The sequence below is a fragment of the Mytilus trossulus genome, chromosome 1 (genome assembly GCF_036588685.1).
Source record: "Mytilus trossulus isolate FHL-02 chromosome 1, PNRI_Mtr1.1.1.hap1, whole genome shotgun sequence".
NCBI classification, from domain to species: Eukaryota; Metazoa; Mollusca; class Bivalvia; order Mytilida; family Mytilidae; genus Mytilus; species Mytilus trossulus.
In genome coordinates, this window is record NC_086373.1 from 96,604,271 (window position 1) to 96,617,549 (window position 13,279).

Sequence of the window (13,279 nt, forward strand, 5' to 3'; positions counted from 1 at the left end):
GGTCAAATGAAAACAGATTCAATGAGATCAAATTATTCAGTTGCAAAGGGCAAATTCATCAGCGATGGTTCTCAATTTTTTTTTGAGAAGTTGAACCAGATTGGCCGCAAAAGCGATTTTTTTGTATTTCACTATTTCACTGGTATTATTGATGAAACGAAAATTGTTAATGCCTTTAACCAGAAGTTTAAGGAGTTTTTATCTAAATTTAAGATCGTAATGACTATCTAAGATTAAAATGTATAAGCTAATGAAGTACATAGAAGTAGATCACCTTCCAGGTGAATGATGCCAAGATTTCTCTTTGTCACCAACAAAGCACCTAGTGATATTTTCAATTAAGTACGATAACAATACACCCTTTTTTAATCAAAATATTTTAGTGTTCAAGAAGCCTTATAAAAGGAAAACCTAAACTGCAAACCCAATCAGTTTATGTAGAAATAGACTTTCTATACCAATCATCACAAAATTGTATCATTTGACGATAGTTTAGATAAAAAAAAACACACATTCAAATCTTGTTAGTTTGTAATGTTTTTTCATAATAATAATTGTGTCTCTACGTCTATTTTCTTTAATTGCAAACCTTTGCTTTTATTTCTTTCATGGTTCTTTGGTCCAAACGCTTTAAATATTCTTTATGTTTATTATTGCCTCGGCTTATCAAGTCGAACGTATCTATATTGTAGCCTTCCTTCCAGTCTTCTCCTGCAGTAGCCCAAAATGCCAACGGGGAACCACTTTGAATAACTGCATACTTAAAAAGACCTTAAAGAAAACATTGATGGAAAATGACCTGCTGTTAACATTTTTTTTTATAATGTGATGAAAAAAGTTGAATTATTATTTCATATTTTTCTTCTCTCCGATACTTGTTTCCATGCAGTTTAAGTTCTCAATATAAAAAAAAAATCAATTTATTAACAATAGCAATAAGAAAAATCTTAAACAAAAACAAATTGCAGCAAAATGTGTCTGCTTTTTCCAAAATTTCTACAAACTTAACGATGTCCAAATGTTTTGCTAACATTGACAATAAACTCATCATAGACACTCATCATACAAAGATCCTAAAATAAATTGACTCAAAAAAATGCATCTTCTTATGCATCTGATTCTATCAATTTGTCGACATTTCTATTAAACAGTATTCTTTCTCCTGATAAAGAATGAAGAATAAAGCAATCTGTACATTCCAATTATCATAAATGCAACAGTTGTATACCGCTGTTCCAAATTCATAAATCGATTGAGAATAAAAAAAAAACAAATCCGGGTTACAAACTAAAACTGAGGGAAACGCATCAAATAGAAGAGACTACGACACAACAGAAACACAACATTAAAATATAACACACAGAAACGAACTATAATAAAACAATGGCCATTTTCCGGATTTAATACAGGACAATTAAAAAAAAATTGGTGGATTGAACCTCATTTTGTGGCATGCCAAACCTCCCTCTTTGGTGACAATGTTAAATACTAGTATACCATTAAAATGACAACATTTCATGACAGGATTACAATGGAGAAAGATAGAGAAACATACGAATAATAGCTAAAAGAAGGTACCAATTTTTAAATTTCATACGCCAGACTAGATTTACCTTTTGCTAATGGAGAGATCATATGAAAGCCGACATCTGCTGCACCTGCGCTATGACCATCTATCGTAACTTTCGACGCATCGCCATCAAAATTGTGGATATTTTTTCGTATCCATTTCATCACCATTATCTGGTCAAGAAATCCGTAATTTCCTTCCAAATTCTCATTTTTTGCTCCAAAGAATCCTTAAATAAAGTACTTATCAGTTCAAATACGCTGATGACGCGATTCAAAATAAGTTGAAGAAAGTTTCTAAGCTCTGATATGTTAAATTGATATAATAAAAATTATTTATGTTCTTTTTATCTCAAGTTTAGTATTTCATTTATGCTGTTGTTTTCTTCACATTAACATCATCAATTGAAATTTATCGTTGAGTAATTGCTTTGATATCCCATTATTCTCACATGAAGAAGTTACACTTCAATTTTTACGTATAAGTTGTTTTATGTAATTGAACTAATTAAACGTATTACTGTAATTAATACCATTTTAACAAGTCAAATGTAATCATATAAAAGAAAAAAATATTACCTAAAGCGCCAAGTCTATAGTTGAAAGTAATCACTATCATTTTGCTGTATCCTGCTAAAATGTCTCCGTCAAACATGGCACCCATACCCACTTCATTTGAACCTCCATGTATGAATAACAATACTGGATATTTTGATTCTCCAGATTTCTGTAATGTTATTAAATAATCATTATCCGAGCGTTATATTTGTAAAGATTGTGTATCTACGTCATTGAGACGTCAATCCAACATAATAGGTACATCAAATTATCAACAAGTTGTCGATATAACATTCAACAAGACCTTAAAAAGTGTCAACAAGTAAAAGCAAACTAAGTTTTAAGGAAAATCTCAAAAAGGAAATGATATTTGAAATGAAGAACAAACTTCAGAATTAGAAAAAATTATCAACTTTATGAATGAATTTTTAATAGCTTGAATAGAAATTCACAGTTAACGCCATACGACGTTATAATATATGTACACAATGTATGTTTTTTGAATTAAAGTTATAAAAAAAGAATATTGGCTAAATTGCAAATGATACAACTCTTCACATGAGACCATATGAGACAGAAATTAACAATTATAAGTCACTGTACGGTTTCAACAATGAATAAAACCCATACCGCAAAGTTGGCTATAGAGGGCCCCGATATTAAAAAGAGTACAACAGTTCAAGAAAACCAGCAACCTGATTCATGTAATACTAGTGTATAATGAACAAAAAACATATATGAAATACAGCAACAAACGACAATCAAGAGACTAAGGTTTCCTAACTGGCACATACAGAATGTGGCGGTGTAAGACTAGTTTGAAGGCGCCAATCCTCACCCAATGTTAAGTTATGCACATATATATAGTAAAAGCGGATCAAAACTAAAAATTGACGGAAACATTTAATAATTGGTAAATGAATTTTAGTTTTGAACGGTCATTATGATTTGATCATCATCTGAAAAGTTTGAATCTAAACAAATTTATGTCTAGAAAAGTGTTAAAGTAACATGATTATTTGTTTAAACGTGAAATCAGAAAAAAAACCACAAACACCCAGGACAATTCAAAATGGAAAGTCGTCTAATCAAATGACAAAACCAAAAAGCTCAAACACATCAATCGAATGAATGGTTCCCTGTTTTATTTTCAGAATATTGACAAATTTAACATGCATGCAGTAAATCCAGTACTGTCTATTTTTTTCCTGACTATTCAGTATGTGGTTGGTTATAACAATTGAATAAAAACTCCTCCCAGTCTGGACATCGACCGAACAGATCTTAATTTATTACAGGCTATAGCTAAATAATTGTGTAAATTATTTTTTTTATAAAATGATAATAAAAAACAAATAATTTTGAATTTACCGCATTTTAAGTTTGTAAAAAAGCTGGAAGACTGGAATAACTTTTATTCATTCAATTAGTCGTATAGTATGTTACTATCTGCTAACACCGTATTATTTTGAAATAAGTAAACTAGTACATTAACTATATCTAGAAAGATAGATTAGATAATTTGTAATATGCATGTCTTAATCAAAGTGGTCAGTTTAAAAAAAAAAGAAAAAAGAAGAGACGGTTGCGATTCAGAAAAATATCAAGGTAGTCTGCATCTGTCCTGGTAAAATCATGTTCTATGGTTCAAGTATGATTGTAACTTTATTAATTGATCAAATCAAATATGAGCAACGCTGATAGTTTTCCCTTTCCAATTCAATATCATACCTTTGGTTGGTACGGTTTGTATAAGTTAAGATATAAACAGTTTTCATCCTCTCTATTGAAGCCTGGGACATAACGATGGATATATGAAAAAGTATCATTGGTAATATTTCCCGTCCTCTGCAGACAAGCTGGTGGAAGTTTCAATGTATCTAGTATATGTGTCCATGGTTTAGGTTCTATTGGTCTCTGGAAAAAATGAAATTGTTAATAATGTGTGTCAAGTGCATAACGACCATCTAAATCATCACAGGGATAAATGCCTAAAGGACAACTATATTGTATTCCAATACAGCTAAAACAAAAGGCGTGAAAGACGACTATAGATCTGTGATATCAAAACTTGGCAAGACAAACCCCACCAATATGTATGTTTTATTGATGTGAAGTTTAACATAGCATATTATCATATAAGCTGTACTTGTTTCTTCAATACAATTCTGTAAGTATTTCCCTGTATCTTAAGAACATTTGATTGACACATATGAATCAGATTGTTTGTTTGTAGATCAATCTAAATTCTGTTATAGTAGAGCATTACTGTAATCTGTACTACAATCTGACAATTCCTGATAAATACGTTTACAACAATTTCACCTGAAAGCGTTTTTGATTGCTTTGTGATTGTGTTATTTAGTATTATTATCTAATTTTCTAATTTAATGATGTTTTATTATCCTGTAGTGAGAAATCGGAAGCTTAACGAAGCATGGTTTACACAAGGTCGTAGTTTTTCCTTAAGGTAATAGAATTAAGTGATCAATTTCATGTAATCTTCTACATGATAATTGTTCAATTTTCAAAATTACTCAAGGAAAAACATGTCAAGTGAAAATAAATCAATAGAAGGAAATATTCAAGATTGTTTTCAAAGTTTGCCCAAAAGAATAACATATGCACTTGTGGTGAACGAAGATAGCACAGCAAAACATCTTTTTTCTCCGACATTTTTTCAAAAGTGTACTCAGAAAACCCAGACAAAATACCCATTTCTTCGAACATAGATAACAATTGAAGCAAAACAACGGAAACAATATTCTGCCATAGACAGTTCATTTCAATCATCTTTTCATTAGACTTGAAAATACATTTCAATTAGCGGTCGGACTTAATTGGTCTGTTATCAACTATTTTATTAGCTAATCGTCCCGCCAACAGTAGGGGATGGAGACAAAGGGATTAAACTGATTCTTTGTTTCCCCGTCACAGACGTTCCTACTGTTTCTTAAGAAAGTCATGGATTTTGAAAATATTAAAACTGTCAAGTCAATGCTTTGTGATTACACGATAAAACCTTCAAATAAATGAAAACGTTTAATTTAAAAGGACACACTAGGAATCAATCATTGATACCTCGCTACTATATTGGATATGAAAACTAAGAAACATGGCGAAAATGATATCAAACCAACTGCTCTTGTTTTAATGCTCTTTCCGATATCAAACATATCTGAGCTATTATGGGTTATTATGTGTGTTTCCTGTAATTTATCTTACTTTTTATTACGAACTTTGTCATTATTTTATACTAGGTCAAGTTCGACACAATCGTCATTGTGGCTTACCAATTTCAACTATTACCTGATTGAGATTTATATTAGTTTGATTGCATTTTGTACAGTACAGTGCATTGGTGTGATTTATTGAAATGTAACGTAAACAAATAATTAAAGAATGGAGCATAACATTCAGAATGGAAATAAGGAATGTGTCTAAGAGACAACAACCCGACCAACTAGTAAAAAAAAGCAGACGGCTGCAATGGGTCTTCAACACAGTGAGAAAATACCACAACTGGAGGCGTGTTTACAGTATCATTATTTATATTTGAGGCAAAATAAAAACGATTAAAAGAAAATCGTTGGTACGAAATAAGTAAAAACACAAAAAATACTGAACTCCGAAGAAAATTCAAAAAGGAAAGTCCAAAATCAAATCACAAATACAAAAGTTCAAACACATCAAACGAATGGAAAGCAACTGTAATATTCCTGACTTGGTACAGGCATTTTCTGATGTAGAAAAAGGCGGATCGAACCTGGTTTTATAGCTAACTAAACCTCTCATTTGTATGACAGTCGCATCAAATTCCATTACATTGTCAACGATGCGTGAACAAAACAAACAGCCACAATAGGTAAAAATTTCAAAAATAGGGGTACAGCAGTCAACATTGTGTTATCATCTTAATCACTATAAAACAACAAATGTAACGAAGAAGCACAAAAAGGCATACATCAAATTTAGCATCATTATTTGCTTATATTATACGATTTTATCTAGCTATGTAAAATCCACCCATAAAGGATGGAAGGTTTTCAGAAATGGTGAAGATACAATATATGTTTGCCAAATTAGTGCCAATAGTAAGTTACCAATGAAAACACTTAGAATTTCATTAAAAGACTAAAATTAAAGTAAAAACTAAAACTGAGAGAATTACATGTAAGAAATGGACCTGGAGAGTCGGCATAATCCTCCGCCATGCAAATCCAAACTCAGTCAAAATATCACGATCATGGATATGAGCATACTCGATTTTAACAAATTAGCCTTCTTTTATTGTATAATAAGATCTAAGACAACGAAAACATATCGATAGTGAGGCTGACAAATTAGCATATTTACTTTTCAAACAGTTCGTTTAAATTCCATTGAAAAGGTGCCGATTTCAATGATTTTTTTTCTTTTTTTCCAGATTACTTCATTTAAACGGTTTATTAACAGGGACAACTCTCTGTTAATGTAATGCGTACGGAATGCACAAGCGGAGCATATTAATTAAGGTTCTAATACGCCATAAAAAAGGGACTATAAGCCACCGTACGACAAACACAGTTCAGTCAGTAGAAGTTATCAGTAAAACCAATAAGTATACCGATTGCCTGTTAAAATATTAATCAATGATACGAAGCAATGTTGTCGTTCATTTTCGGTCAGTTTTATGTTGAAATGAATGGGATGCTTTACAAAGTAAGATTTGTTTGATGACCTTAAACAATGAATTACACTAAGATTCCAATCTTTTTTTAGGAAAAGCTCTGTGTTGAAGATGTTACAGTCAAACTATCAATTGAGCATGGTGAATATAGTGTAAAGCATGAAACCTTTTATGATTTTATTGAAAAATAGCAAACACTGTGACTGCATATTTAACACTAGAACATTAGCTTTTTTTTTAAATCTAAGGAAGACAACCATCGTGATTACTAGAATGAACGAATTTGTTTACATTTCGTTTGAATACAAATCAATGCATTGTATTTTGAGCTTTGTCGACTTAAAACTTGTTTATGTTGTTGCATCTGTCCGTTTACATAGCTTCGTCATTAGTAGTTAGGTAAACTAAGTATGTCACATTTGAACCTACGTTTTGGACAGACAAAGCTTCAAAAACAACTAATGAACCTGTTAAGGTACCGAGATGTTATTATCTTATTTGGTAATCAGTTTAAAAAAAAACCAAGACAACAGTAGTATACCGCTGTTCAATATTCATTAATCGATTAAGCGAAAACAAATACTGGTAAAAAATCAACACCAAGGGAAACAATAGATAAACAGAAACACTGAACAGCAACTAAATCTAACGCCACTGACAATGACACGGACTATTCGGTAATATTTGCAATATTAATTTCTTGTAAGATGACATTAGGGATAAAAATGAAATTGTGGGTTGAATCTTGTTGTATGGCTAGTCAAACTTCCCGCTAATAAGGCAGTGTTTATAATACATCAAAATGACAACATTACGTGACAGAAATCCAGTACACATAAACGTAAGAAGACCCAGAGACTCAGGACAGAGTAAAACATAAATAGATAATACTATAGTACATTACAACTTGTAAACCCCAGAATAATAACAGACACCTTCCAGTAATAACGGACACCTTCAAGTAATTTACGATTGTACACCAGGACACTACAAAATAATTATAAACTCTGCGTAACTAGAATATATTAAACACCATTTATTCTATCACAGGTATTTTTCTAAACTTTGATTTTTAAATTGGGATTGAGTTTGTAATAGTGTTATTTTACATATTTTCTAACCATGACAAACATATGTTAATCGAGTTGTGAATGAAATGTTGTAGTTATTTGTATTTTCTAACCATGCCGGTTTTTCTTCTACATCAACGCTGTGTATTAACAAAAACCCTGTGCGTCCATTCGTTCGTTCGTCCTTCTTTTCCATGTTCGTAAAAACAATTGCTCCTGATCTGCTTAATAGAGTTATATGAAACTTTGACTGGTTCTTACCTTCAGGTACTATGTACTTTTGCACCTAATCTAATGATCAATTTAACTTGTGAAAGAAGATTTTTTTTATGCTTTTTCGTATTTCCTATAAAATCTAATTTTGGATGAAATGGTTTCAGTCAAATCATACTAACGTACATATTTGGTGGGTAATTTTTTGTATAAGCAAACTCCTTATTAAAATCTATTTGATACGATCGAACCATCTCAACAATAAAACGATATTGTGCACCTCCTATAGGTTTCTATCTTTTATTCGAATCATTGTTTATGTGCTCCTCACCTTGTCATTGTCTTTTTCGGGGATATCGATTCTTAAACACACTATTACAATTTTTGGAAACTTTCTTCTAATCTTAACCGTATTTGCTATTGTAGACCTCCTATTTTGTTTTTATCATACTTAATTGTGGGTATCTCTTGCTTAAGCAATGACTTATTTCATTTAGAAGTACCGATTTTGTATCCGCAACTCCATCTGAATTCGCTGTTGCAACTAACTAGAATGTTTTAACAATCGTAGCATTTTATTCTATATTACACCTGTTATATAGCTATAAAAAGCAATAATGTTGCGGTTTCCTTTAAACCAATCATAAACTAGCTCACAATACATTTAGTAACTAATTGTAGTTGGATAAGTTTATTTTACTTGCATGACCTAGATTATGAATTTACTATAATCACTTGATGTTCATGTGTGCCACATTTTACCCTACATAGCCAATTACAAAAAGATAATGGGTAATATAAACAATGGTAGACCCCTTAGTGTCGGAAGAAAGTAGTGTCTGATGTTGTCACAACACGGTAGGCTGTAATTAATAATTATCTTTGATTGTTTCCTACCAAGTATGTTGAATTGTTTCAAATTGCGATACCACTGTTAAACATGAAATTGTATATTTCAAGTCAGAATAAACTCACAATCTGATCCTTCAAAGATACCGCAATCTTGTACAGTAAATATCCGGTAATTTGATGGAATACCGGAAACAACATTTCCTAATCATGCAGTGTAAATCTTACGCTTTGTTATACTGTTTTATAACAAACAAACAAAATACATTTGTTTTTTTTCTTATTTTCTAACGACTTCTCTGGTGTTGCAATTGTACAAATAAAAGGAGTTCGGTGAAATTCGTGTTTCAACTAATTTTTTAACAGAATATTTACTTATAGATATTTACAGAACTATGCAAACATTTAATTAACAAACAAACTGACAAGAAAACCGCCTATAGTTTATCATTTAAGACAACAGGGCTCTCATCGGGACATATTTTACACATATGTGCGCTTTTTATAAAATATATTCTATGTTTAGTTATGTGACAGATTTTGCGATTCATTGAAAATGAAAATGTGAAAATGAGTGTGGGGCATGGTGTCCATTGAATGCACACCTAAAACATATTTCCTGTTCTTATTTTTTCTTGGCCTGTTTGTTTGTTGTTCGTGGGTTTTTACTATTTTTTTATTTTTTTTATAACTTTTTTGGGCTGATTTGGCTGGTTTTAGTATTAATCTTTTGTTGGTTGTTTTTTGCTATTATGTTCATGTGTGTGAATGTTTTAGTGACTGCATACAGTTGTGAGTAAAGAGTACAAATAATACCTACATATGAGTTTTATCATGTCATTACAGAAAAAATATGTCCAGCTACATAAACGAAATTAATAAAAAAAAAAAAAAAACAGTTCTTACGACGTTTTTTTTACACCGACAGAAAAAGAATTCAGAGGCTTGTCTAACATCAAATCTCGACATTTATCATTAATTTGATTTAGAAAATAAAACAATTGTAAAAATGTGCGAAATACAATTAGGAATCTATAAGAATTAACTGGACCATAGATCACAGTTAGGATTAAGAAATAAGACTAGTTAGTTTGAAAATAGAAAGTTTAAAGGCAGAATAAAGATTAAAAGTCATTTATATTCAGGGATTCATTGTACCCATGCTCTAAAAGTTCTATAAACGGTTATGGATAATGAGATAACCTCTGATAACACGCCTAATTTTCTGAATTGTTGACGTAATTTGAAGATCCAGATTATAAACACATGATAGTAGATTTTTGTATCGTACTTTGGATTCTTTATTTAATGTCTCGTTAACATTTTTTCAAATCTATTCTTGTCAGTATGTGTGTTTGAATTTTTTTTTACCAAGTAGAAGCTTTTATTGCATATGTTACATTGTACTTTGACTATGTTCTAAGAGGGTGTCCATGGAAAAACCAGGCAGTGGATAGCACCCGCATAGTGGAAAGGGATTAATATAAGTTGCAAAACTTGTTTCCCAATCCACTATAAATAAATATGTTTAAACTAAACTAAGTGGATAGCACATAACATATTTTGTTTTCAATTTTTTTCATCTATTTCATATCACAAATTCATTCTTTCTCAAAGTCAAATTTTGTTCTTTTATTAAATGGAAAAAATAGAGAGAAAAAAATACATATAAAGCACTGAAAATTCATCAAAAAGGGGAGAAAACTCTCCATTTTGTACAAAATTTTGTTGCATTGATAATGAACTTTAAAATCCTTTTCTGAGCCATCCACTTTTGATTCAAAAATATCTTTGACATATATATCCTTTGTATGATATAAACATTGCATTGGAACCAAAAAATTTGTGAGATCATAGGATTTGTCTGATATGAACTTAAACAGCCTCTCGAATCCTTCATCCAAGTTGATTGCAGATTATCTGATCAATACTTATAATCTACAGTAATAAAAGTAACGGTACAACAACTGGTCACACATTTGTTTATATATTTAGGTTCACAAGCTTTGAATTCGACAGTGTAGATCTGATTCTGTCTTTGCCAGCCTTTTTGTGGATTTTGTTTTGTGCTTTAAATTCGATTCGTTAAGAAGATGGTTTGGGATTGGGTTGATTTGAAGACATCGTGTTTGTTCGGTGTTTGAAATTGCTTTCGTGTTTAAATCCGGTCCTTCAATGCTCTTCAACTTTGTATTTGTTTGGTTTATAACTATTTCGATATGAGCGTCACTGATGAGTCTTGTGTAGACGAAACGCGCGTCTGGCGTACTAAATTATAATCCTGGTACCTTTGATAACTATTTAGGTAACGAGTTACGTGTAAATAAAGTATATTTCGTGTCATAATTTGATCTTCCCCTGTAATTTGTCCTTAAACTTTAATTAAAGAGTTGTTAAAAACAAGACTTAATATTTTTGTTATCCTTTGCTAGATTCTTCGAACAAAGGAGATCTTTATACGTTAGTTTAAAGAGAAATAAAAAAACAACATGATGACGGAAATTCAATATACGGAAGATAGGGTCAAAACCCATTTATCTAAACGTTGAGATAAGCAGCGGAGTTTCAATTATATATATTAATGTATATACTTTGCCTTGGCATTATCGCATTTCACACAGCAGTAGTATCTGGTGTTTTAAGTATTGGGAATGCAGTGCAAAAATATTTTTAACAAAAGAGACAGAAGATCATTTCTTGAGAACAAAATGATGTATGCTGATAAAATGTCATATTGTACCCGCTTAATAGCATTAAACATTTTATTACAATCAAATTACAGGTGATAAATATCTTAATTGCTTGCTCTGATTTGATTGGCTAATAGCCATATGGGAAATATCTCATAATGTCGATCTTACTAATCGAACGTTTTACAAAGGTAAGCAAGTGGGGAAACTTTTTACAAGACAGTTTGATATGCATACAAATCTTGGTGGTACGATAAAAGATAGGTTTTGTTAAAATATCCGTCTTATGTTTTTAGCGTTGGTTGTCGAATTCGTTAAATAGAGAACAAAAGAACGAAATAAAACGTTGAATTGAATACAGTTCAGTTTTCGAGAAATTCAAATTAAAAAAAACTAAATAAATATATGTATTGTTTCTGTTCCATTATCAACTTGGTATCTTCAAAATTTTCAAGAAATAAAAAAAAAAACTAAAGTAACCTCCCTAAATAAATAAATATATTGTTTCTGTTCCATTATCAACTTGGTATTTTAAAAATACTAATTAAACGCTGCATTTATGTTTATTGTGATGATTTCCTAAAATGTTTCATTTGTTTGCAGTGTATGGTAAGACCATATGATTTCGTATGTCATATGAATTTGTACTTTGCGTGCCTTTTCTGTAAAAATTGCGATGCTACAATGCGTTCCTCATTGCACGAAAATCTATAACACAAAACAAAAGTCAAGTAAAAATATTATTTTCAATAACAGGTTGTTAGAAAAGTTTGGAACAGTCAATCAAGATATAAATTGACCCTTCATATAGTCATTATTATGTTTCGTTGAGCAAAACGAAAGGTTCTATGAAAGCTATCTGGTTTAGAAAAGAGGGTCGAAAGATACCAAAGGGACAGTCAAACTCATAAATCAAAAATAAACTGACAACGCCTTGGCTAAAGATTCAAAAGACAAACAGACAAACAATAGTACACATGACACAACATAGAAAACTAAAGAATAAGCAACACGAACCCCACCAAAAACTAGGGATGATCTCAGGTGCTCCAGAAGGGTAAGCAGATCCTGCTCCACATGTGGCACCCATCGGGTTTCTTATGTGATAACACATCTGGTAAATAGTCTAATTCGGTAGGTCACATTCATGAAGGGGATGGGATTGTTCTATTTTTTTTCATCGTACTTTTTATTAATATATGCGATTGGAACCATCAGGAGATATTTAGGTAAAAAGTAAATCAACAAAGATACCGAGCTCAGAGGAAAACTAAAAATGGTAAAATCAAATGCTCAAAACCCTTAAGCGAATGGATAACAACTGTCATATTCCTGATTGTATTGAAACTGGTATATCTTGTTAACTACGTCTTAGGAAAAAAAAGTCAGTACTGTGCAAATAATATCCGTGATCTCCATCAAGAATTGTATCAAGAAAATCAAGTATGTCAACAATAATAAGTTATACTATGTGGTTTATTACTTAGTACAAATTATCATGTCCTCATTTCTTCAAAACTGCATTACACTATATACTCTTTACCCGAAAAAGAAAATAGTTATCAAAGGTACCAGGATAATAAACAAAGACGGATAAATATTTTCAATTGAAGAAAAAAGAAAGAAATATGTTCTTAGGTGGTTGTTTGTAAGGGTCATCT

The 13,279-nt window shown here is 31.2% G+C and overlaps 1 protein-coding gene across 1 annotated transcript in view; it reads right to left on the reverse strand.

The window, feature by feature from the left end:
* Positions 1-13,279, reverse strand: part of LOC134692080 (fatty acyl-CoA hydrolase precursor, medium chain-like) — a 37,745-nt gene that overhangs the window by 12,068 nt on the left and 12,398 nt on the right. Inside the window, exons 2-5 of the mRNA XM_063552449.1 lie at positions 3,859-4,044; positions 2,149-2,296; positions 1,614-1,799; positions 590-771 (exon numbers count right to left, since the gene is read on the reverse strand). Of these exons, the coding sequence (XP_063408519.1) occupies positions 590-771; positions 1,614-1,799; positions 2,149-2,296; positions 3,859-4,044 (702 nt within the window). The remainder of the gene's footprint in view (positions 1-589; positions 772-1,613; positions 1,800-2,148; positions 2,297-3,858; positions 4,045-13,279) is intronic.